General features: G+C 45.9%; 1 protein-coding gene and 1 long non-coding RNA gene across 7 annotated transcripts in view; one reads left to right on the top strand and one right to left on the bottom strand.

Moving 5' to 3' along the window:
- The window catches only part of BLM (BLM RecQ like helicase), a 94,573-nt gene extending 91,883 nt beyond the window's left edge, over nucleotides 1-2,690 (bottom strand). The window contains exon 1 of one of the 2 annotated variants that reach the window (XM_045067227.1): nucleotides 2,514-2,690. In XM_045067227.1, coding sequence (XP_044923162.1) covers nucleotides 2,514-2,569 — 56 coding nt within the window. In that variant the 5' untranslated portion in view covers nucleotides 2,570-2,690. The remainder of the gene's footprint in view (nucleotides 1-2,513) is intronic. The other variant, XM_045067224.1, reaches the window with a different exon arrangement.
- A 5,595-nt stretch (nucleotides 2,691-8,285) lies between these two features.
- On the top strand, nucleotides 8,286-25,132 carry LOC101672844. Of its 5 annotated transcripts, none has more exons than XR_006602677.1 (4): nucleotides 8,286-9,019; nucleotides 11,748-12,016; nucleotides 12,571-12,796; nucleotides 14,753-15,416. It is a non-coding gene; the product is annotated as an uncharacterized LOC101672844 (long non-coding RNA). The 5 variants fall into 5 exon arrangements; XR_006602680.1 differs by lacking the exons at nucleotides 8,286-9,019; nucleotides 14,753-15,416 and adding exons at nucleotides 15,615-15,678; nucleotides 19,294-25,132 and having other exon boundaries at nucleotides 11,693-12,016; XR_006602678.1 differs by lacking the exon at nucleotides 8,286-9,019 and adding an exon at nucleotides 13,683-13,734 and having other exon boundaries at nucleotides 11,693-12,016; nucleotides 14,753-15,421.
- The last annotated feature ends 1,106 nt before the right edge of the window (nucleotides 25,133-26,238 follow it).

The following is a 26,238-nucleotide window of genomic DNA, read 5'->3' as shown; positions in this document are numbered from 1 at the left end:
CCTGACCTGAGCTTCAGTCACTTAATACGCAAGCGCCTCGCTGTTGTTTAGTTACCCATAGAAGGTTTTTCAGGAGGGAAGTAAGTTAAACGGCTTTCAGAAAGCTCTTTCTGGTCCTTATGTGGAGATCCACATTTGTATGCCAGTGCTCACAGCAGTGTCATTGATGATCGCCAAAAGGCGGAAACAAACCAGGTGTCCCCTGGGAGATGAATGGATGAATAAATATATACATGCAATGAGCATGCATCAGTCTCAAAAAGGAATGAAATTCTGACACACGTAACAATATGCACCCTGAAGACAGTACGTTAAATACAACCAGCCAGGTACAAAACAACCGCTATTGTATGATCCCACTCATATCAAGTACCCAGAACTCAGAGACAGAAAGTGAGATGGTGGATACCAGGCAGAATTTATGTTTGGGATGATGAAAAACTTCTGGGGATAAAAAAGTTCTGGAGGGGCGCCTGGGTGGCTCAGTGGGTTAAGCCGCTGCCTTCGGCTCAGGTCATGATCTCAGGGTCCTGGGATCGAGTCCCGCATCGGGCTTTCTGCTCAGCGGGGAGCCTGCTTCCCCCTCTCTCTCTCTCTCTCTCTCTGCCTGCTTCTCCATCTACTTGTGATTTCTCTCTGTCAAATAAATAAATAAAATCTTTAAAAAAAAAAAAAGTTCTGGAGATGGATGTTGGGGAAAAAAAAGTTCTGGAGATGGATGTTGGGGATAACATCCTCAATATAACACTGGATAACACTTTGAATGGAATGAATGTTAATGAACTGTACACTTAAAATAGTGATGGTAAATTTTATGTCATATGCGCTTTTACCCGTGTGCGCATGCATGTGCACACACAAACACACATGGGGACAGAGATACACACACGAGCCTGGTATTCTGCGTCTGAGTACTGAGCAGTGGCTCCTGTCTCAATTGTACCTGCAAAATTCTAATTCATGCAAGTGCCTGAATGAGGACACAGAAAGATTTTATGAGTTAATGTTTCCTGAAAGGGGGAAGCACACCTCACAGGGCCACATGGGGAAGCAACAGGTTTGGTCAGGATGCAGAGAGGAACAAGGGAAAGCCTAAGCCAGAGACTTATTGGGGTGTGTGCAGGCAGGGCAGGGAAAATAGCTTAGGACTGGCTAGTGTGAATAGTGCTGGTGGGCTGTGGGGCACGGGGGATGTTCCCAGATCTAGTGCCTGTCCCTGAATGGATTTTGGCTGGGGGAAACACTGGGATGGTGTGTGAGAGTCAGAGGAGGAGGGGGCTCTGGTTACGGACTGGAGATTAGAGGCAGGATTTGTAATAGGACTTTACTGTGCTGGAAAAAGCAAGATCACAGACTTTAGCTATTCATGGGTGAAGATATGTCAAAAGGACAAATACTGGATCAAAAAAAAAAAAAAAAAAAAGCACAGAACAGTTGGCCCGGTGGCTATCTAGAATCATTTCAGTGGAACTTTCGGGTGACGAGAGCGGAGACTTTCAGGAAGTAGGGCCCAAGTTCCTCATACAACACAGGAAACATTTTACTCTGAGCCTGAAATGGAGACATATAAGAAGTCCTTCTCCGCCAGCCCGTAACCAGGTTTTCCATTTATATAGCATTAGCCAAAACAAAAACAAATGGGAAATTTTTGGTGTCTCTAACAATATTTTGGTCAGGTTTGTAAAGTGTATTAAAAACACAAGTTTAGGGGCGCCTGGGTGGCTTAGTGGGTTAAGCCGCTGCCTTCGGCTCAGGTCATGATCTCAGGGTCCTGGGATCGAGCCCCGCATCGGGCTCTCTGCTAGGCAAGGAGCCTGCTTCCTCCTCTCTCTCTGCCTGCCTCTCTGCCTGCTTGTCATCTCTCTCTGTCAAATAAATAAATAAAATTAAAAAAAACAACAACAACACATGTTTAGGGGCACCTGGGTGGCTCAGTGGGTTAAAGCCTGCCTTCGACTCAGGTCATGATCCCAAGGTCCTGGGATCAAGCCCCGCATCGGGCTCTCTGCTCAGTGGGGAGCCTGCTTCCTCCTCTCTCTCTGCCTGCCTCTCTCTGCCTACCTGTGATCTCTATCTATCAAATAAATAAATAAAATATTTTTAAAAACACAAGTTTGACAATAATGTCTTGGTGTAATTCTCAGGTTAAGTGTATTTCTCAGCAGTTATGTTGCTGGAGGGTATGAGCTGATATCTAGAAAAGCACAATGGATCTGGAAAGTCATAGACTCAAGGTCTGTGAGAGTCTCTATTTCCAGGAAAGCCCAATGTGTAACCAGTTACTTTTTTGTTTTAATTGTGTGTCACATGAGGCTAAGAGAGAGAGTTTCTTGTATCACAAGCTCTTAGGCAACTTACGGCCATTTCAAGTAGTCTAGAAATTCCAGGAGACATAAGAAGTTGCTAAAGATTCTACGACAGTGAAGGAGCTTCTGAGGGCACTGATGGGAGGGGGTGTAAATGAGGAATATGTCACCACCAGCCCCCAAAGGACTAAAAGATACGGGACTTACATGTCTGCAAGGAGTGTGTCAAATGAGTTTCGTTGGAGAAGCATGTCATCGGTCATGGAATGCCTGTGCTCCTGGGGGACGTGGGAAGATCTTGTCTGTGCTGGCTGTATGCGGTAGTGAAGCTGCTGAGGTTCCCCAACCCCGGAAGAGGTGGGTTATGCTCCTTCAGGGGTGAAGGTGAAATGCAGCTGAGAAGCTGTTGGAACAGGCACACGATATAATGTATTAGCCACATTTATAAGAGCAAAATATAAACCTATTGTCGATTGGATAGATTCAGTAGTCTTAATAGTATTAGGTATTGAATATAAAGACCCAATGGATGGGATGAGAGCACTCATGTCATAGTAATCCACCATGAGTCACCTGCTGTGGACTGATTATGAATGTCCTTCTAAGATTGATAAGTGGAAGCCCCAACCCCCACCCTCATGGGATTTGGAGATAAGGCCTTTACAAAGATAACTAAGATTCAATGATGTCATAAGGGCATGCCCTGAATCCAATAAGACTGGTGGCATTACAAAAAGAAGAGGAGAGAGAGGGGAGAGAGATTTCTCGTTCTCTGCACCACTAGAGGGAAGGCCACGTGAGGACACAGCAAGAAGGCCCACAAGCCAGTCAGGAAGAGAGGTTGGACCAGAAACTGAATCAACCGACACCATGACCTTGGACTTCCCAGCTTCCACAACTGTGAGAAAATCAATTCCTGCTGATTAAGTCACCCAGTCTGTGGTATTTGGTTATGACAACCCCAGCAAACGAATCCAGCACCCTTTACTTTGTCCAAGTTTAAGAACAGGCGAAATTAGGCTGTCAAACGGAAAAGCATCAGGGATAATCACCCTTTTGTTAATTAGGTTTTATATAATAAGTTTTAATCCTCGAAGGCCCTGTTTTAACTTACATTGGGCTATAATAGCTATTTTAACTAAGGGGTCCGTGGAGTCCCATTGTACCAAGCCAATTTGAAAGTGCCAAAGATTTAGTTTTAATTTATTACTCGTTGTGTTAGAGTGTGTGCCAATGTGGGATATTTTTAGGACAATGGGTATTATGACTATGGGAAATTTAGACAAAGCTATAGTTAAAGTGAGACATTCCTACTTCTTTTCTCTATCTTATATTTAGTTACTTTCTTAAGATTATAGCAGACACGATGTTTAAATATAGTGGAATCTCTGGATATAACTGTAATTTGAGCCCCAGTATTAAGACCATGAAGTTACGTCAATTGGTGCATTTTAGCAAATGCTAAAGTTAATTTAGAACTTGGGTTGCAGACACACAAAAGACAATCAGCACCGTTTTTATCTCTGTTACATAAATTCTTCTGCTATATACATTGTCTGTACACAAATTTTGGATTTCCAATTGGGTCAAATTAAGAAAATTTCTTTTTAGTTAGATGTCGTATGTACATATGTAATTTATCTATTACACATTTGTGTTAAAATATTAGGCAGACACATAATTTATTTAGTTACCTTTTATTTTCTCCCCCTGTATCTGGGCTTCGGTTTTGTTTTGTTCTTTTTTTCTCTGCCTACTGGTTTTCTCCTGTTTCAGGCTTCTAGCTGCCTGAAGCCGCGGTTGTTAGTTTCTGTCTCCGGCTGATGAGAGGAAAGAAGGAGGAGGAAGAGACCCCTGGTTCTAGGCGGCAACTTCTCCCTGCCCACAGCCTACTCTGTCCCCTTCTTGCCAATCCCCCAATACACGCCTGTTTTTCTCTTAAGAAGAATTTTTCAGAACAGTCAGACAGCTGTATCTCTAGGTGGGTAATGTTGCCCCCCCCTTTTTCTGTCTCCTGTCCCTGACCATTCTGACCAACCCCCCTTTTTTGCTTTTGAGTGTTTAATGATAAAGTCCTAGTCTGAATACTTCCATCAGGATCTGGGGGCATAGAAGCTGCCCCTAGATGTCTGGTTCCTAGCCCTGGGTTGATTTAGAGCAGGGGAAATCCCAGCAAGCATTGTGGGGATTATATAAAGGAGGTGGCTGTGGGTACAGACTTGGGATGGGTTGGAGGGTTTGTAAAAGGTCTTTCCAAGCTTGCAAAAGTGGATTGCAGGTGAGATGTAAACAGCTTTGGCTGTTCCCTGGGCCCCGTGGTTAACAGACATCAGAGACCAATACAGAAGCCAGCAAAACACAGTTTGAACAGCCCTCTGCGCCCTGAGGCGTTTTCCAAGAGGTCAGTGCTAGTGGCTGTGTCCCCTCAGCCACACCTGAGATAGTAACACCTGTGTTAGGCATAACAACACAGCTTCCAGGCATGAAGGAGCCAAACCACCCCCCCACCCCCCACCAAACAACTCCAAAGACAATGAAACAGCATCTTTCATAGTAGCAGATGTCTGTCATTTTTACCTTTCTGCTCGCAGCACCATGATACCCCTTTGGAGAGCCACCCCTCCAACTCCCAGCCCATGCCCTTGGGGGACTGACCTCTCAAGCCTAGCGCTCCAGAGGTGGTCAAGTGACTTTCGCCTGGCCAGTTAGCGTCTCCCACTGTCTTGGTCCCCATGATTGGTTGAGGGATGGGCCTGGGATTCCAGCTAGTCCATTGTTAGAATGTACTGGGAGCCTGGCAGGTGCACCCTTTCTGGTGGGGCTGCTAGCCTGTTAGGGTGACATCTTAGAACCGGGACTGGGAAGGAAGCACCCCGTAGAGGAGGAGTGGGAACTAACTTTGGAAGAAACCACCACAGAGGAGAGTATGGGCGGGAGTGGGAAAGAAACCGGGTTCTGACTGGATTGTCCCATGCCCTGAATCCTGCTGGGAGGTCAAGTACATGAACTGGTAAGTTCCCTTTCAACTAAAAAAATACAAGGTGCAAACTGGGGAGCATAATATATGATGGTCTGTGTAATAAAAGGGGGTGGTAGTGTTTATACATATCTGCTTGCAAATGCATTTAATCTTTTCTGATAAGTAAGAAACAATCAAGGATACCTATTATGGAATGGGAAGGGGGAAAGAATCATAGAAAGACTTCACTGTGTATTTTTTAATCTCTTTTGACATTTACACATCTGAGAATGTTACCTATTCATAGTATTAAATACAGAATTCTAAAAATATAAAACCAGGGTTTGCAATGGTATTTGATAAACCTTAGGAAGAACAAATCCTATTACATCAACTGTATTGAATTTTCAAAGTGTGTGTTAGTAAGATAAGTATATTTATATCCCTAACCACCCAGGAGCAAAGTAAAAAAAGTAGTTAAGAGACCAGGTATGGGGGGCGCCTGGGTGGCTCAGTGGGTTAAAGCCTCTGCCTTCGGCTCAGGTCATGATCCCAGGGTCCTGGGATCGAGCCCCACATCGGGCTCTCTGCTCAGCAGGGAGCCTGCTTCCTCCTCTCTCTCTGCCTGCTTCTCTGCCTACTTGTGATCTCTGTCTGCCAAATAAATAAATAAAAATCTTTAAAAATTAAAATATATATATATATATTAATAAATAAATAAATAAATGAATAAATAGACCAGGTATGGGAGCGCCTGGGTGGCTCAGTGGGTTAAGCCTCTGCCTTTGGCTCAGGTCATGATCTCAGGGTCCTGGGATCAAGCCCCGCATTGGGCTCCTTGCTCAGCAGGGGTTTTGCTTCCCATCTCTCTCTGCCTGCCTCTCTGTCTACTTGTGAGTTCTCTCTCTCTGTCAAATAAATAAAATCTTTAAAAAAAGAGAGAGACCAGGTATGGAGAAAGATCTTAATTAAATTTAAGGTTAGGGGTGCCTGTGGGGCTCAGTCAGGTAAGTGGCTGCCTTGGACTCAGGTCATGATCCCAGGGTCCTGAGATTGAGCCCCTGTGGGGCACCCTACTCAGTGGGGAGCCTGCTTCTCCCTCTGCTCCTCCGCGCTGCTTGTGCACAAGCATGCACTCTCTCTCTCAAATAAATAAAACCTTTTAAAAAATCTTAAAAAAATAAATAGGGGCACCTGGGTGGCTCAGTTAGTTAAGCATCCAACTCTTGATCTCAGCTCAGGTCTTGATCTCAGGGTCATGAGTAGAAACCCTGTGCTGGGCTCCATGCCTTAAATAAATAAATAAATAAACAACCAAATGAATTTAAGGTTATATATACATAGCCTGCCTTGTGTTATGTTTGCTGAGAAGATGCAAGAAGCTTTTTGAGATTTCCAGTGATAACTGCAAAGTTCTTCTAGAATATTCAGTGTTACCCACAAGGAACTTCTGTGTCTGAGTAGGATGTACTAGGTATCAGTAGGTCATCGTTCCTGCTATAATGATTGGGTGCGGGAGGGGGTGGAAAGGATAAACTTCAAAAATCATATTTTTAAAGACATCACAGAGCAGTGGAAATAGAGAAGGAAGAGCCCTTTCTAGGGGAGCTGGGATCATTCGTCCTTTTTTCCTGGGTCATTTGTGAAGTCTGGGCATAGGCTAAAGATTGGGCTTGGTTTACATTGAACTGTTGAGGCCACTCAGACTATTGTTACAGGCTAGAATCTAGATATGAGGTTCTTTACCCCTTGGGATATTTGGTAAGTGCTAGAGTAGATTGGGGTAAGGTTGGGGGGGGGCCTGTCTGGGGCCTGGGCTGGAAAGACAGAGTAAGATCTGCTGTCTCTTCGTGTTTGAAAGGTCGAGTCCTGCTAGGGAAGGGCCTGCAACAAACATAAGGCAGGTCTCATTCTCAAGATAATTAAAAACAGACATGGACAGAGTCTAATTAAAGATGCAACTCACTCCAACTCAACTCAATTCCTGATTGGATTGAGGCATCACCCCTTGGGGCTATGTTGCCATGGGATGGGTAAACTCTGCAGGAGAAAATTTGATTATTTTCAACTTCTGTGGTTCTTTCATACATACACAATATTTGGCATATAGTAGAAAATTACAAGTCATAGAAAAAACAGGTACAGTAGACCGTTCAGGTGGCCTCCCAAAGATGTATGTGTCCTAATTCCTAGAACCTGTGGATGCAGAGACTTTGTGGATGTGGCTAAGGGTCTTGAGTTGGAGAGAGGGTCCTGGTTTATTGGGGGTGGGGCACTGATAAACGCACAAGGGTTCCAGTGAGAGTGAGGCAGGAGAGTCAGGGTCAGTAGTCAGAGATGTGAGGCAGCCAGAAGCTGGAGTTATGTGGCGAAGAGGTCACAAGTCAAGGAATGCAGGTGGTCCCTAGAAGCTGGAAAAGACAAAGAAATGTATTCTTTCCAGAGACTCTAGAAGGAGCCAGCAATACCAACACCTTCACTTTAGCCCAGTGAAACTGCTGGACTTCTGATCTCCGGAACCAGAAGATAATAAATCAGTGTTGTCCTGGATCACTAAATTTGTGGTTATTTATTACAGCAGCAATAGGAAAACTAATACAGCAGGGCAGTGTGACAGATAATCAAGAGAGAAAAATGAGATGATAAAAGTAGACCCACACCTGATCTGGATGTTAAGGATTTAAAATAACAATTTAAATATGTTAAAGAAGGGGTGACTGGGTGGTTCAGTCTGTTGAGGCATCCAACTCTTGATTTCAGCTCAGGTCAGGATCTCATGGTCATGGGATTGAGCCCCGAGTTGTGTTCACACTCAGAGGGGAGCCTGCTTGAAACCCTCTCTCTCCCTCTGCCCCTTCCTCCTACCACTCTTTCTCTTTCTCTAAAATGAATAAATCTTAAAAAAAATAAATAGTGGGACAAAATGCTAACAAAGTGGGGAATTTCGATAGGGAACTGGAATATGTGAAAACCAAATGAACATTCTAGAATGGAATAAAGAATGGGATGAAATAAAGAATTCAGATGGGCTGAGCAGCAGAGTGGACACAGCAGAGGCAAGAGCTTAGTAAACTTGAAGACAGGCTAATGGAAAATATCCAAACTCAAGTTCAGAAAGATAAAAGAACAGAAAGAACAATGTCAACTGCAAAGGTCTTGTTTAACGGCTTCCCAGAATACAATATTTATCCAAAAAGATTATTCCTTTAATCTTAAAATGGTTGTTGCCGAAAATAAAAGGGAATTTGTGTATTTAAACTATAAATAAACTCACTTCATAAATCCTATTGTAGGTGTTCCTATTGGACACCTGGATCTAGTTTCCACATGGATTATAAAGTAAAGCTTCAAGCAGGTTTGAATCTAAAAGCCACATCATCTGACAACTCTGAAGTTATTTTCATATTTGAAAAATGGAGGTGGTAGTACATGTCTCACAGTTTTAGGGTGAGGATGAAGTGCCATAAGCCCTTAGCATAATGCCTGGTTCCTTGTGGATAACACTGAATATTCTAGACGAACTTTGCAGTTATCGCTGGATAGCTCAACAGAGTAAACATCTGTTTGTATTAAGTTTTTCTTGGGTGCTACGTCTGCCTTGTCAGAAGAGTCCTCAGGGGAGGATGAGGCAGCGAACTCTCATTGCATGAAATGAGGTTTTAAATGAGATAATAGGTGTGAAGCTCTCCATAAAGCCCTTACAAATGGTGACTTTTCCTACTATGGCAGGAACTTCAGTTTACCAACAACTCAGGTATGCAATAAATACCATTTTCTTTATTTTTAGTTAATTTTATGTTGTAGAACCCCAATCAGCTAGAGTGATAGCACATTCATCTCTGGAATTTGGGGTCTTCTTTCCTTTCTGCTGTCGAAGTTCTAGAGGCTCACGTTGTGCCAGTGTGTCAAGGGTGTGCGGTCCTGGTCATCTTTCTCCATAGTCACAAAGTAGTATCCTGTCCCCGGGCCTGTGTCTTCTTCCCACAGTGGGCTCTCTCCTCAACTTCCATTCCCAGTCTGGGGGCCACGGGAGTCTCTCTGCTGCCATAGCGCCAAGCAAGGACCTGGGGATCTTGGAGAGGCTGCCTGGGCATGGCTGGCCCGGACATCTAGACAGCAGTGCCCTCTCTGCAGTCATGTTCCCTGGGGTGCTGGCCAGGAAGCGGGGCCCCAGGCCTTCCTTTCCTGAATCCACCTCATCACTGTTCTCACAAACCACTTCCTCATTTATCTTTCCCCTTTATAAGGGGCTTTTATCTGGTCTTCGTAGAGAACCCTGTCTTCTTAATAGGTGTAGGCCTCTGGAAACTATTGTTTTCAGACTATAGTAGTCCCCATTTATCTTCGGGGGTCCTTCCAAGACCACGCCCCCCAAGTGGAGGCCTGAAACCACAGATTGTACTGAACCCATATGTTGTTTTTTCCCTATACATACATACCTATGATAAAGTTTATCATATAAAGTTTATACATATCAGATGTATAAATTAAGAGATAAATAAAGATAATGAATAATAGAACAATTCTAACATTATACTGTAAGGAAAGTTATATGAATTTGGCCTGCCTTTCAAATTACCTTATTGTTCTGTACTCACCCTTTTTTTCCCTTTGAAGATTTATTAATTTATTTGAGAATGCGAGAGTGTGCAGGGAGGAGGAGTGGGGGAGAGTGAGACAGGATCTTAAGCAGACTCCATGCTGAGTGTGGAACCCGATGCTGGGCTCAGTCCCACGGCCCTGAGATCATGACCTGAGTCAAAACCACCGCTACCACCAGGCCCTCCTCTGTCCTCACCCTTCTCATAAGGAGGGGAGATGACAGAATGCCCACGTGACTGATGAAGTGAGGTGAATGACATAGGATCGTGGCGTAGCATTAGGCTACTACCAACCTTCTGATGCTATGTCGGAAGGAAGAACCATCTGCTTCTGAACCATGGTGACCATGGACAATGAAAGCACAGGTAACGGGGGACAGCTGTAGCTTTGATTACTGCTTCATCTCTCATCTGAGCCAATAAGCACAGAACTGTCTTAAATTGATGAAAAAGGGGAGGATGGAGGATACTACAAGAAAATAAAAATCTAGGGGCACCTGAGTGGCTCAGTCAGTTAAACACTCGTCTTCAGCTCAAGTCATGATCTTAGGGTCCTGAGATCGAGCCCCGAGTCAGGCTCCCTGCTCAGCAGGGAATCTCCTTCTCCCTCAGCCTACTCCCCCCCCCAACTTGTGCTCTCTCAGATAAATAAATATATCTCTCTCTTTTAAAAAAGATTTTATTCATTTATTTGACAGAGATCACAAGTAAGCAGAGAGGCAGGCAGAGAGATGGGGAAGCAGGCTCCCCGCTGAGCAGAGAGCCCAACACGGGGCTCAATCCCAGGACCCTGAGATCATGACCTGAGCTGAAGGCAGAGGCTTAACCCACTGAGTCACCGAGGCACCCCTCAAAAGTGATTTAAATAACATAACATTTCCTGGAAACTGTTCTCATCCAGTATGTGAAGAGCCTTCTGTTTGCCTCCTCCTCACTAAAAGGCCTCAAATGAGATTTCTCAATTTGTCTTTCTTCTTGTGTTCTCAGGGGCCACAAAGCCTCTAACATAAATTATAGTTATGCCAATCCCAAGCCCATTACTTGGAGATGACAAATCAGGAAGAGAGAGAGACTCATTTTCTTCTAAGGAAGTAGCCCTCCTCAAGGGACTTGGGACTACCACAAATGCATACATTCTTAGACATGTCTGGCCTTTGATGACGGTAAATATTAAATTGTGCTTCAAATATAAAACCTCTACTGCTTGTAACTCCAGCTAGAACATTAAATGATTACCTAGGTGTAAAAATCTAAAAGGCTTTCTTTTTCCTTAAACAAGTCCTGTCAGCCTCAACATTAATTTTCTCGATTCTAGTGAGCACTTCACTCTTCTCTGCCATTTGTGCGGGGGAGGGAAGCACCTTTGTTGTACAAAGACTCATGGAGACAACTCCTTTTTGCCTATTAGAATTCTCCACACAGTTGGTAGCCCTAGGTGTGCCTCCAGCCTGTGTTCTGTGATTAGGACATATATCTGGTTGGAGCTTTCTTCTATTTTTGACTTGGTTGCCCCCTGAAAGGAGAGGGAGCTTCTCCCCTGCAGGTACAGTACTCCTTCTGAAAACCAAACTACAATTCCTATCTACTGTCCAAGTACGTTCGTGTTAATTTTACCTATCCTGGGTGGTCATATTATCTTCATCCATTGGACCCCAATAGACCCTGCACTCTATTTCCAACTGCAACATACTAGAAACCTGATAATTGCCTCACAGTTTTTGCATCCCCTCTGTTTGCCCTCATGCAAGCTTTCTGCCCTCTTTTTTGCTTCACGGTATCTTGATTTCATGCAAACATCTATGCACACCCCTTCCTCTCCTAGAAACTGACACTGTCCCCAGCTCAGGGCAAATCTTGATTAGCTGAGTCCCCTTTCCTTAGGTGGGACTGTTCCAGTATGGATCAAGTTCTTCCAATGACACATGTGGACACATCTCCTGGGGAGACTTCTGAGAAAGGTTTCCTCATTCCCAGAAACAGACCTCTGGGGAGAGTCATTTTCTTCTGCTGATCATGATCAGGTCTGAGTCAAGCGGCTGGAGCTCCAGCAACCTTCTTGTGATGGGGAGGAAAGGATGGAGACTGGGTCCTCCATGACATCCCCAATTATACCAACCACGGAGCTTCCCCACTTCAGGAAATCTTGTTAAGTAAGTAAAATGCTCTTAATTTTTAAAGCCAAATTGAAGTTGAGTATATTACATTTTTGTCCGTTTGGCACTCCAGATCCACTGTCCATTCCTCTCTGGATCAGGAAGCTGGGCTTGGCCAATGGCATGCCTCAATAGTAGATCAAAGGGTGGGACTAGCGAGCTGTTCCCATAACCATGCCTCTCTTCTCCCTCTCAAGTATGAGGGTAGCTTCTCTCTGTTACTAGTTACATCCCTTGTTGGTTTCTGAACTCGGCCCCTACTTCTGTAATCTCTCCATTAACCTCTCTGAAATGTGCCCTTTCCAACGTGCCATCTCTTTCCTGTTGGGATCCTGACTAAAATATCGGGTTTTCAATGGATGCTGTTACTGTCCACCTGACTGAACTATAATGGCCTCAGAGACATTTTACTGTCTTGTACATAGATAGATCTGTTCACTGGTTTCAGTTCACGTTCCCCTTTGATGTCTCCTATCTACACAGGTGATGGGCTGACTACTTTCAACACACGTACCTTCTAATAAATCTATCAATGTTTTTATTGATTGCAGGTGACTTTGGGGGTGTTCGTATTTACGGCCAACCAGTAAATCAATGAAGAGAAATCTCCAAATGTCTTTAGACTAAGGACTTTTTATGCCTTACACACTGTCTTCCAAAGAAGCCTTGCAAGTTCCTCTAGCTGAAAATGCTTTGGCTGCTGCAACCGTTTCTCTCCTCTCAGGCCATTGCTTTGTTTTCCTCACCTACCAACCAGGTTCCTCTGACAACTTTCTTGTAAGTTGCTCTGCTCCAAAACCAGCCCCCACATTCAGGGGGCAGGGGTTGGGGGGGGGCATCTGAGAGGCTGGACTCTTCACCCAGGTGACCTGAGGTAATACCCCAGATGGCCACTTGATGGTGCCCAAGAATCTTCTCCTTCACTTGGCTCACATGATCCCGGGACGGCTCAGGTGAATAAAGCAACTATGGTAAAGAAGTCTGATGAGAGCTACTGATGTGTTCTTACATGTCCCATTGTGGGTCACAGTACTCTTGTGTCTGCAATTTTTATTTTGTTTATTTCTTTACTTGTATATTTATTTATCTGAGAGCCGGAGAGAGAGAGACAGAACAGGAGTGCAGGGGAGGGAAGGGGAGGAGAGGGGCAGAGGGAAGGGAAAGGGAGAAACAGACTCTCCACTGAGCAGGGAGCCCGACTGTGGACTCAATCCCAGGACCCTGGGATCATGACCTGAGCCAAGGGTAGGCGCTTAGCCAAGTGAGCCACCCAGGGCCCCATGCCTGCCATTTTTAAAGCATACAATGGATTATTCTGTTTAATTTCGTCCAGATGAAGAACTACTGACCACAGAAACAGAAATGTATGTTCATAGGAGATATAGAAATATCACCATATGCAAAATGTAAGATGATATTGTCATCAAAGAGCTGTGGAAAGATTCCACAGTTAGATCTGAAGTACCCCTGTCCTTTAATAAGATGGGACACACACTTTATAGATGATACTGAGAAGGAAATCTGTGAAGCCTCTCAGAGACAGCAAGAAATTCACTGTAGATGTTCAGCAAGGCCATAAAGTGGCAAAAATAGGAATTTGAAAACAAAACTGTCCAAGGAATGTGCAGATACCTGAATCTAACAGCCTTGATCTTGCCCTCAGTTCTTGCAAGCACAAGATGCATAGCTATCAAAGAGACAAAACTTTCTCATCTGTAAATATTAATGGGTTGACTCACGAAACTTTCTTCTATACTCTCAGGGGCACCCACTTAAAAACCAACATATACTAAATGCTATCTTACTAAAGTAGTGCAGAGCGTTTAAAAAAAATGTATGTCAAGCTCTTTCATTCGTAAGTGTCCTACCATAGCAATGGTGCTTCACCTGTATCCCTTTCAGTCCCTCCAATTCTGATTCCAATTCCAACAGGTCTTGTTTTTTCCCACATCAGGTCATTCTCTGAATCACCACCTATCTAATTCCACTCAATTCTGACACTATCTACCTGGAGATAACATCAGATCCCACGGGTTAAGGCAAAGTTCTACAAGATTGTTCCCCTCTTCAGGTGCCAACCATAAGTCTAGGTTGTCACCTGGGCTTCTGACCAAACATTATAGATTGGAGGCTCTCATGGCTCTGTCCTTGGGCTCAATTAATTTGCTAGAGCAGCTCACAGAAAAAGACTGAACTCGCTAGATTACCAATTTATTATAAAAGGATGTAACTTACTAACAGCCCAAAGGAAGAGTTGCACAGAGCAAGGGATGGGGAAAGGGGTACAGAGCTGCCATGCCTTCTCCAACCATCTGTCTCTCCAAATCTATACTTGCTCACCAACCCAGAAACTCTCCAAACCCCATCCTTCTGGTTTTTTATGAAGGATTCATTCCGTAGGCAACTGATAATATCACTAGCCACCGGCAAATGACAAACCTCCAGCCCCTCTCCACTCCATGGAGGTCAGGGGGTAGGACTGAAAGTTCCAACCCTCTGATTGCAAAATTTGCTCACCTAGCAAGACCTTCCCTTTAGGAAGACCTAAGGGTTTCCCAGGTCACCCGATTCACACAACTTGAAAAGACACCTTCATGACTCCCATCATTTAGACAATTCCAAGGATTTTAGGAGCTCTGTGCCAGGAATAGGGACAAAGACCAGATATATATCTCTTATTATAAATCCCAATATAACAGTCCTTTTCACCCTTTCTGTTCTGTGACCCTCCAGCTCCTCCCTGCGACTGTTTGAGGATCTCCCTTGGGCTATAGAGGCTGCCTTGCACACTAAGCTTGCCAGAAGTGCCCAGGAGTTAATGTGCCTCTCCTCTGAGTCCGGGGCTACTGACCAGTGCGGGGGTCTGAGGGACCCACCCCGAGGCAAGGTTTGCCCTTCAGAGCTCCCCTCTGTATCTGTTGGTGCATGGCCAACACCACACTCTTGCTGGCGTCTTACCTTTCCTATATGTCTTTCCCCCACTCCTTCTCTTGTTTCTCCCTGGAGTATTTCCTTAATAAATCATTTGCACTTGACTCCTGTCTCAATATTTGCTTTTGGGAACCCAACCTAGGAAACCAACATCGCTATAAACCATGTAGTTGTGAATAGCCTTATGTTGGGATACACATCAAAGTCCACCAGGAAAAAAGCCATACTGAGACATGGCAGAAAGTCCTTGGCCTTGAATCTCTGACTGCAGAGAGAATTTGGCTTCAGTGTAGGCAGGGAGGGGAGGAGAGAGGCAGAGTGATAATGCCTGCCGCTCTGCTGCTTACCAGAAGGCAAGAGCTATCAGTGAAATGCCCACCAGGATCCTCTGTGCTTCAAGAGGAGCGGCTATGGGGGCTCTGGTAGGGACTCCGCTCCTCCCGACTCCCATGAAACACTCCTAGGCAGGGGCGGGGCACCTGGGTGGTTCAGTCTGTTGAGCATCTGCCTTCGGCTCAGGTCATGATCCCAGGGTCCTGGGATGGAGCCGGGAGCCTGCTTCTCTCTCTCCTCCCCGCTCGTGCTCTCTGTTGCTATTTCTGTCTCTCTCGCTCAAATAAATAAGTAAACAAAATCTTTTTTTCTTTTTTTTTTTTTCAAAAAGGAATGTTCCTGGGTTTGTGTTTTGATTTCCTACTCAGTTGAAGATCTGCAACACCAAGTCAAAGGTATTTGCCAAACAAGTTTTGCAAACCCTTTTGGCTCTAGAACTGTTGGCTACACACTGGCTACAACTGTAATTTTCTCGCTCATCATTTCTGTCTACGTCTGTGCCCAGTAGCTGCAGAGTACACTTTTTGTTTAAGAACACATGAACATTCCCCAAGATAAGCCACACGCTAGACCATGATATAAATAAATAAATAATGAAGGACTGACATCTTAGAGTATGTTCTCTGGTTACAATGGAATTATAAATGTTAAAAAAAATTTAATGAAGTAAATCTGCAGATCAAAGGGGTATTGTTAAAGGATTCGTGAATCGGGCAGCATCCCAACTGGCAAGTAGAGCAGATCTCCAAAGGGCTACAGAAAAGGGAGGGTTTTTAAAGGTAGAGCAGGAGTGGAAAAGAGGCAATTAAAGCACAGAATCCATTCTTAGGCAAGGTTACCCTCTTAAGGGGAACGGAAGGAGCCTATCAGTATATATCAGTGTATTTCCTAATGCTGATCAGGAAATCCCCATATCCACTGGTAAAAGGTTACATTTCCGGGGCGTTGAAACTGTAATTAGGTTAGGTGTTAAGTCTTGGTTTACTGACTTAGGGCCTTAACCTAGGTGATACAATTCTGGGTCTGTGGTTTTCTTTTAAAGAGAAATAATAACAAAAAGAAACCTGGAGGAGCCTCCAGTATTTAGGAATTAAGCAACACACTACTAAAAAACTCATGAGTCAAAGAGAAAAATCCACAAGGAAAATTTAAAAATATGTTAGGGGTGCCTGGGTGGCTCAGTCAGCTGAGCATCTGATTTTTGGTTTCAGTTCAGGTCATGATCTCAGGGTCCTGGGATCGAGCCCCGAGTCAAGCTCCTTGTTCAGTGGGGAGTCTGTTTGGGATTCTCTCACTCCTTCTCCCTCTGCCTCTCCCAGCCTCTAAAACAAACAAACAAATAAAATCTTCACTAAATAAATAAAAATACCTTAAATTAAAGAGAATGAAAATATGACATATCAAAATATGTGGGGTGCAGATAAAGCTGTGCTTAGAGGAAACTTTACGGTTTTAAATGCTTTTATTACAGAAGAGAAATTTTGAATCAATGATCAAGCGGTCTACCTTAGGAATCAAGAAAAATTAAATCAAAAGTAACAGGAAGAAAGGAGACAATAAAGACAAATAGGAATCTGTGAAGTAGAAAACTAACAAAAATAGAGAAAACCAAAAGTTGGATCTTGGAAAAGATCAATGAAATTGGTAAACCCTATAAAGACTTCGCAAAAAAGAGAGAGACAGAAAGTAATAGTGAGACCAGGGTAGACAAAAATAGACACTCAGATCAATGGAACAGAATAGAGAGCCCAGAAATAAACCCACAATTATATGGCCAATTAACCTACAACAACAGAGGCAAGAATATCCAAGGGGAAAAGACAGGCTCAACAGATGGTGTTGGGAAGACTGGACAGCTCCATGCAGAGGAACGCCACTGGACCGCTTTCTTTTACCACACACACAAAAAAACCCTCACGATGGATTAAAGACCTAATGTGAGACCTAAAATCATAAAACTCCTGGAAGAAAACAGGCAGTAATTTCTTTGACATCACCCATCGCACATGTCTCTAGATATGTCTCCTCAGGCAAGAAAAACAAAAGAAAAAATAAACCGTTAGAACTACACCAACATAATAAGCTTACGCACAGTGAAGGAAATCATCTACAAAATGAAAAGGCAGTCTACCAAATGGGAGAAGATATTTGCAAACAATACACCTGATAAGAGGTTAATATTCAAAATATATAAAAAGTTCTACAACTTGGGGTGCCTGTGTGGCACCAACTCTTTTTCAGTTCAGGCTGTGATCTCGGGTTGTGAGATGGAGCCCTGCGTCAGGCTCCCTGCTGTGTGTGGGTGTCTGCTTAAGACTCTCTTTCCCTCTCCCCCTGCCCTTCTTTTTTCTTTTTTTCTCTCTCTTTATCTAAAATAAATCCTTAAAAAAACACCAAACTTACACAATGAACACTAAAAAAGCCCAAATAGGGGTGCCTGGGTGGCTCAGTGGGTTAAAGCCTCTGCCTTCAGCTCAGGTCATAGTCCCGGAGTCCTGGGATCGAACCCCGCATTGGGCTCTCTGCTCAGCAGGGAGCCTGTTTCCCACTCCTCTGCCTGCCTCTCTGCCTGCCTGTGATCTCTGTCTGTCAAATAAATAAATAAAATCTTTAAAAAAAAAAAAAGCCCCAAATAATCTGATTAAAAATGGGCAGAGGACCTGAATAGACAAGTTCTCTTTTCCAAAGAAGTCAACCAGATGCCCAAAAGACACAGGAAAAGATAAGCAACATCACTCGTCATCAGGGAAATGCAAATCATAACCACAATGAGAGATCACCTCACACCTGTCAGAATGACTAAAATAAGAAACACTTATAAGAAAGTAAGTGTTGGGGTACCTGGGTGGCTCAGTGGGTTAGGCCTCTGCCTTCGGCTCAGGTCGTGATCCCCGGGTCCTGGGATCGAGCCCCACATCGGACTCTCTGCGCTGCAGGGAGCCTGCTTCCTCCTCTCTCTCTGCCTGCCTCTCTGCCTACTTGTGATCTCTGTCAGATAAATAAAGAAAAAATCTTTAAAAAAAAAAAAAAAAGAAAGTAAGTGTTAGCGAGGATGTGGAGAAAAAAGAACCTTCATGCACCATTGATGGGAATGCAAACTGGTGCAGCCATTGTAGAAACCTGTATGGAGTTCCTCAAAAAGTTACAAATAGAATTACCACACAATTCATGAATTCCACTACTGGGTGTTTACCAAGGAAAATGAAAACACTAATTCAAAGAGATGCATGCACCCTTATGTTTACAGCAGCATCATTTACAATAGCCAAGATACAGAAGCAGCCCAAGTGTCCACTGATAGATGAATGGATGAAGACGATGTGGTGTACACACACACACACACACACACAGAAGAATATTACTCAGCCATTTCTAAAGAGGGATGAGATTGAGCCATTTGTAATAACATAGTTGAACCTAGAGGGTATAACCTAAGTAAAATAATTCAGACGAGAAAGGTAAGTGCCATACGATTTCACTTAAAGAGGAATCCAAGAAAAGAAAAGAAAACAAAAGGCAGAAACAGACTCATAAATACAGAGAAAACATTGATGGTTGTGGGGGGCGGGTGGGGGGAGATGGAAGAGACAGAACGAGTAAGTCCTGGGAATGAAGGTTCGGAATCCCTGCATTGTGTACTTGAGACTCATGTCCCGCTGTGTTACTTATACTTCAGTTAAAAAAGAAAAAAGAAAAGGTGGGGCACCTGGGTGGCTCAGTGGGTTAAGCCTCTGCCTTCGGCTCAGGTCACGATCTCAGGGTCTTGGGATGGAGCCCCACATCTGGCTTTCCGCTCAGTGGGGAGCCTGCTTCCTCCTCTCTCTGCCTGCCTCTGTGCTTACTTGTGATCTGTCTGTCAAATAAAAATTAAAAAATTTAAAAATTAAAAAAAAAAAGAAAAAGCGAGGCCAGAGAAAAGGCTCTATGACGGTGCCTGACCCTATAGGCGCTCTGAATGTTCAGAGTCACTGTGGTCTCCCCCTTCCCACCTCCAGTTTTCGTTTCCACAGTCTGTTACTCGAGGTCAACCGTGGTCCTCATCGGAAGCTCCTGGGCAGCCTAATGCTAAGTCACAGTGTCTCTGCTGGGGCCTCCTGTCTTCTCATCACGGAGCCTTTCATCATCTGGCATCCTCACAAGAAGAAGGGAGAGGACAGACCGTAAGATGCCCAGACAGAGAGAGACCACATTCACCTACCTTGTGTCACGGAGTACTGTGATGATTGTTCTGTTCTGAACGTGAATGACTGCTGTCTGTCTCTTAGGGAGCCTGATTGGTCCCCAAAGCTTTATCACAGGTATGCATGTGGGTGTAGGAACAGACATGGCGCATATAGGGTTTGGTACTATCTGCGGTGTCAGCATCTACTGGGGGGTCTTGGAACGTATCCCCCACAGAGAAGGGGTGACTACCGTATCTCAGGATCCACACTGAAACCAAGTGGGTGCAGTGTGCCAACTGATAATCTGGAACGACTTGAATCTCTGTCCAGAGGGTCTGTGTTCTGCTGAATGGAAGACGGGAGAGGGAGAAGCGTAGTAAGGAACAGCAGGTTGAGCCCTCCGATGCCCCCAGCGATTCCTTAGCCTGGAGGTCCACGTGTGGCCCCGCCTTGCGCACCCGCACGCCCGCGCCCCCGTGCATGCGCCTTGGGAGCTCGGCCATGTGGAGCTCTCTGAACCGCAGCAGCCTTCCAGTCCGCTTTGGGTCCTCTTCCAGACCTTTCTTGACACCCAACACCGAAACGCCTCTTGCAGCCCTAACCTAAACCTCATGCGAAGCCCCCAGTCTTTCCTTCAGTGTTACAGGGAAGAGGGCTGAGTTTTATGGGAGGGAGAAGACAGGCATTTATATTTAGACGTGGTGAAGGAAAGCAAGTCTCATGCTGCATCTGAATCAGAAACGAGGCTGAGACCCTTCTTTATTCTAAAAGCCAACAGCTGCTCAGAGACAAGCAGATTGAACCACTTCCTCCTTGCTCAGAAACTCCGAGTACGTGTACACACACACACATACACACACACACACTTTATATACACATATGTTTGGAAGAATGAAGAAAAAAAGCACAAAGAAAAATAATTCATTGATGATGTCATCTGCAATTCTGGTGCACGGTTACACATCTCATGTCTCATGATGTCCTGCAATAAAGAACGTTCACGAGTCCAGACAATTCTCTCAAACCAGGAGGTTAAGGATTGCGTGACAGATAAGCACTCACCCGCCAATTAAGACAGACCAGTTGCTTTCATAAAACACACACAGAGATGTTACTTCTTTTTTTAGATCCTCATGAAAAATTTCAAACACACACAGAAGAATAGTGAAACGACCCCCTCCTATACCCATCACCCAGACGGAACATTCCAATTAAGTTGGAAGGAATCATGAAACAGGAAGTCTGTAGTTTGGGAACAGGGCATAGTTAAATTTAGCTTTCCTGGGAACTTGCTCCAACTTGATTAATCAGCTAATCAAAGCTCTTTGTCTGATTTCAGTTTCCTTATCAGCGTAAAGAAAGGCTGTTCACAGCTCACCATCTGTGCCCGATTTCTATAGGTCTGGGTCGAATGTTCACACCTTGTTCAAGATTGTCCGTCTTAGCTGATCCCTTTCTCATCAGGTTGGGGGAAGGAAAGGATGACTTATATTATTTTCTATATTTATTTCCACAAAAATGAGACCTAGATTTTAAAACTGCAATCTGCTGTGTTTGAGACGGTGGCAGGATCCCCATGTGGGGACGATCACTGGGCCGATGGAGCTCTGCACCTGGCCACCAGGAGAGAGTTCTGGACGGCACATCTGTCACATGGTCTGACCTGGGAGACCATGTCAAGAGAGAAGAGTGTGGGTGAAAGCCAGAGCCAGAGTGGAATTCTGTGGGACACTCCCATCCAGGGTAGGTCAGAGCTAGGTCCTGACAGAACAGAGGAAACGCAGAGCTGACCCCACAGAAGGAACCGAGGACAATCCTCAGAACTCAGCAGGAGAAAGGCATGCACAGAGGCAGAGATAAAAACCCAATTTCTACCCAGCCCATCTCATCCCTCTCTCCCAGCCCTGTCCATCTCTTCCCCAGCCTCTCAGTCTCTCCCCGTTCTGGAATCCCTGGTCCCCTGGGGGGGAAGACTGCCCTTCCTCCTTTCCCCCAGTCCCCTTGTCACCTTCTTCCTCCCCAGTCCTCTTGGAATAGCTAATTCCTTCTCAACAGTCAGACCTCAGCCTCAAGCTGTCTTTCTGACTTCCCAGGGAGATCAGACCCTACTGTTCTCTGCTCTGCACTTTTCCTCTATAAAACATTCAGGTGGTCATTGTGTATCTTCCTGACTCTTCATTACCTACTGCCCCGAGGAGACCATGAACCCTAGGCATGGAGACTAGATCTGTTTCATTCACATGGTGGATGCCAAGTGCCTTAGTGGCTGGCCTGAGTTGTGCTCAGTAGACAGAACAAACGAAGGAAGGAACGAATGAAGGCAAGGAGGTGCTGGCGCATTCCCAGGACTCAAGGCCAGCTATTCTTTCTGGAATTGCTCAGAAGGGCCAAGCTATCATCTGCAGTTCCGCTCACAACCCTGGGGAAGGCCGACTGTGGCCGTCCCCTGCTGCCGCTCCCACGGCCAGAGTCCCCACTGGGGTCAGTCCGGCCTCCTGCTCTCCAGCCACAGCTCAGCCCTGCCCGGATCATGACCATACTGGCTGTCTCCAGGGCCTGGTGAGGGTGGAAGCCAGACTGGAGTGAGTGGGAGGTGAGGACAGGGAGACAGTGGATGTCCACAGCTTCTTCACAAGTTTGGCTTCGAAGAAGAGAAGAGAATTAGGGTGATAGCTGCAAGGAACTCTGGGGTCAAAGCAGGTCTTTTCTTTTTATAATTTGGGGAGAGATTTAAACATGTTTAAAGGTTTCAGTTAGGAGGAGGAAGTTGAAGAAACAGGAGGGAGAAAGAATCCAGAGAAGAGGAACAAAGTCATTTCTAAAGGGCCCACGGATGCTAATACCAGCTCCTTCTGCTTCCCGGCTGGCTGAGGCTCCGACAAGTGCGGCAGCCGCTCCCCCATTTCCACGTGGGCTGCTGGAGCTCCCGAGCAGGGCCAGGAAGGGAAATGTCAGAGCACTGGGTCTGAGTCATTACACTGACTGCCCACCTTCAGCTTATAAAGAGGTTGGAGAGGCCTAGGAAGGAACCAGGAATTCTGAAGTCAATTTCTGCAGGAGATGTCTGCACAGTAGAGTGCAGGGGGAGAGGCAAGGTGTGCTTTTTCTTTTCTAAGATCAACTGAGGGGGGCCATCTGCAGGACCTGAAGGGTGGTCCCTAGAGCAGGGGATACACAGGGGTACCTGAGGCATGCCCAGAAATCCAGGGGAGGCTGTGGCTGTGGGCTTTCACGAAGGGCTCTGTTTAAGAGGCAGGTGAAGGTTGGTCAACTGTGTGGATCAGACGTGCACCCCGAGTGTGAGACAGAGTGACCGGTGGTTGGTCTAGATTAACGAGTCTCACCTGGGGAGACCCTACGCCCCCAGGGACATTTGGCAAAGTCTGGAAACACTTCAATCATCGTGACTCATGAGGGGGGGGCGGTCATCTAGTGGGCATGCAGGGGGCGCAGCTACACACCCTGCAGGGCGCAAGCTGGGGCAGTAAGGCGGGGAAGGAGTGCAGGTTTTGTGTTGGCAAAGTCCCTGTATGAGCGAGCGAGTCCCTGTATGATGGTCTCAACTCGTCTTCTGCTAGGAGTGAAGGCAATGTGGAGGCCACGGAGATTGGAAAGAATGGATAATGGAGACAGTCGTTTTAGGAGGGGGAGAGCTAGGTGACACAGGACAGGGTTGTCAGACAACAGGCAGGAGAGAGCAACAGGGGCCCCATAAGAGAATGGAGGGTCCAGAGACAGAGTCCGTACAGATTCCCGGAGTGGGGGGGGGGGCAGCACAGCGCGCCTGGCCCTGGAGTGGCACCGGGGTCCTCCCTGCTAGCAGGCCCATTTTCTCTTACTGCCCAAGGCCTCAGTCCGCTGTCGGCATCCCCTACCAGCCACATCCGTGGGCCGGGTCTCGGCCTGGCATGACGTGCTAAGTGCAGGGAGGTGTCCACCTTGGCAGCTCCCGCTTTGCCTTAAGGAGAGGAGACCCCCTAACTTGCACCTTGTAAATGTCATCGAGTGCAGTTTGAGCCCCACATGCTCTTGGCATGAGGCGCCTTTTGCAGATGGCCTCGGTGCTGTGTGGTGAGTGACAGGCACTGGCCCTGACCATGGGGGTTGGGGGGGGCGGAAGTTCACGGCAAGGACACAGCCCTCAACGAAGGAGGAGGAAAGATGAAGAACCTGCTCTGAAAGGGCCAGAAAGCAGGGAGGCCTTGGGGACCCAGAAAGAGCAACTGACAGTCTCAACCAGCTGCTGCCGGATGGGTCAGCTCCTACCTCTTCTCGGCTTTTTCCTCCTTCCATTCAAGGCTCAGAGTCCCAGGACAGAGTCTCTGGGGGCGGGTGGGGGGAGCAGTGGCCTCAGCCTGCAGGGAGGGCAGACACGGGATCTAACACCCACAGGCGTTGGGGAAGCATCTGGGGAAGTAGAGGCAGGCTTTCGGGAGAGTGGTCTGGACGCTTATTTCCTGGAAGGCTCCCCAGAGGCCCGTCCTTCCTGACAGAGTTGGATGGACACAGAGCTGCAAGACAGCTCCTGGTGGTCGCTGAACCCCCCAGTCCAGACTCATCTCCTGCTGCAGCAGGCCTTATGCACTGTCTCGCGGGGGGACACGCACTGCCCCCTTTCACACCCACAGATAGGCGGGTTGTGCAAGCGGAGCCCTAAACCCGTTCTTGACCTCGTAAAAAAAATTTTTTTTCTTCTAAAAGGGAAAAACACTATTTTAGTCACTGTTTTGCAGAGAGGAAGAAAGTCCTGTTTGTCCTTATGATTCATGTTGGTGGTTTCTGGATGATGTTGTATTGATTCACGACGACTCCCTCGGCATCTGGTGTGAGTTAAGTGGGGCTTTCTTTGGGTGACAGGAAAATGCGAGATCTGAAACAGGGCTAACGTGAGAAGGAGCCGGGTGGGAGCTCCGAGAGAGTTTGAGCAATCCTCGGGGCTGGAGACGGTCCTGCTGGATGCTGCACGGGCTGAGCAAAGTAAGCAGAGAGCGACATGTGGCTTCAGTGTGGGGCGGCCCATGACGGAATGTCTGCTCCTCACTTTCGCGCCAATGACTCCTCACGGGTCAGAGGGCTTCCCGTACCGTGTTGCTTTATCCTGTTGCCAGTATCCCGACTAGACCCACGGGGGAAGTAGAGGCAAACAAGCTGCCATGGGTGTCCGATCAGGGGCCCAGGTTTTCTCTGGTTGGTCCATGACGCTTCCCGGAGAATCCCGGAGCCTATCTAGCAGTTCCGAATGGGAGATGATCTGGCCACCGGTGGAGGCGTTTTTAGCTGTCGTGGCTGGAAGGGGACTCCTGGCCGCCAGTTTGCAGAGAGCTGGGAGGCTGCTCAACATCCCACAGAGCACAGGACCGTCTCCACAACGAAGAATTTTCCAGCCCCAGATGTCAACAGAGCTAAGGTTAAGAAACTGCTCTAATCCAAACCAACCCTTAATCCCAAGTGACTTGATGGTTTCAGGTCATTAACTGACTTAATGAAAAGGCCTCGAGTTATGGTTAAAAAGAAAAAACAACCACCAAACAGATTTCATGAAAAATCATGAAATTTCTGTTTAAAAACTATACAGTTGACCCTTGAACAACATGGCTTTGAACTGTGGGGCCCCACTGATACACAGATTTTTTCCATAAATACAGTCCAGTCCTGTAAATGTATTTTCTTTTCCTTATGATTTTCTCTTTTTTTAAGATTTCATTTATTTATTTGACAGAGAGAGACACAGCGAGAGAGAGACACAGCGAGAGAGGGAACACAAGCAGAGGGAGTGGGAGAGGAGAAGCAGGCTTCCCGCTGAGCAGGGAGCCCAATGTGGGGCTCGATCCTAGGACCCTGGGATCGTGACCTGAGCTGAAGGCAGACGCTTAACGACTGAGCCACCCAGGCACCCTCTGTATGATTTTCTTAATAATGTTTTTTTTTCTCTAGCTTACTTGATTATAGGAAAATAATATATAATACATATAACATACGAAACGTGTATAAATTGTGTTATCGGCAAACCTTTAGTCATCAGGGGGTTGGGGGTTCTCAGCAGTTAAGTTTTGGGGGACTCAAGTTATATGGATTTTTGACAGTGGAGTGGTCCATGCCAGTGCAGGGGTCCTGCATTATTTCAAGGATCAACCATATATACCTTGCCTAGATTTTAATCTTTTTTTTTTTTAAGATTTTATTTATTTATTTTAGAGAGCGAGCAGGGAAAGGAGCAGAAGGAGAGGGACAGGCAGACTCTGTGCTCAGTGTGGAGCCCAGTTCCGGGCTCAATGTCACGACCACGAGATCACGACCTGAGCGGAAGTCGAGTCGGACGATTAACCAACTGAGCCCCCCAGGAGCCCCAAGAACTTAGTCTTTAAGTACCATTCTCTGCTGAAAAGAGCCAGGGCTTCTGAGAAATGGCTCTCCCAGGACTGGAACAGGCAAGCAAGGAAAACAGCAAAGACCATGATGTGGATTTAAGGACACAGGAGGCAACCTGAAGGAGCAGTCTCTGCTCGCAAGTGGGATGATTTGGGTGTCGAAAAAAAATGCCAATATGCTGAAATCCATATCTGCTATCCTGTGGCTTCTAGAATTTTCTTTTATAATATAAAAAGAAATGGTGCTTCCATTGCCTCTCAAACTTAGGTGTTCTCAGTTTTCTTTAGCGTTATCCACAATGGCTGGAAGGAAGTTTGCCTCATCTGGGCTCTGCTCCAGAAAGGGAGCCAGAATGAGGCACATGGTAACCACACAGTCATCATCAAACAAACCAGGACTGCACACTACTCTGGGATGCTTGTA

This window comes from Mustela putorius, unplaced genomic scaffold (genome assembly GCF_011764305.1).
Source record: "Mustela putorius furo isolate JIRA1106 unplaced genomic scaffold, ASM1176430v1.1 tig00003875_pilon_pilon_pilon, whole genome shotgun sequence".
Taxonomy (NCBI): domain Eukaryota; kingdom Metazoa; phylum Chordata; class Mammalia; order Carnivora; family Mustelidae; genus Mustela; species Mustela putorius.
This window is presented reverse-complemented; position numbering and strand designations above follow the sequence as displayed.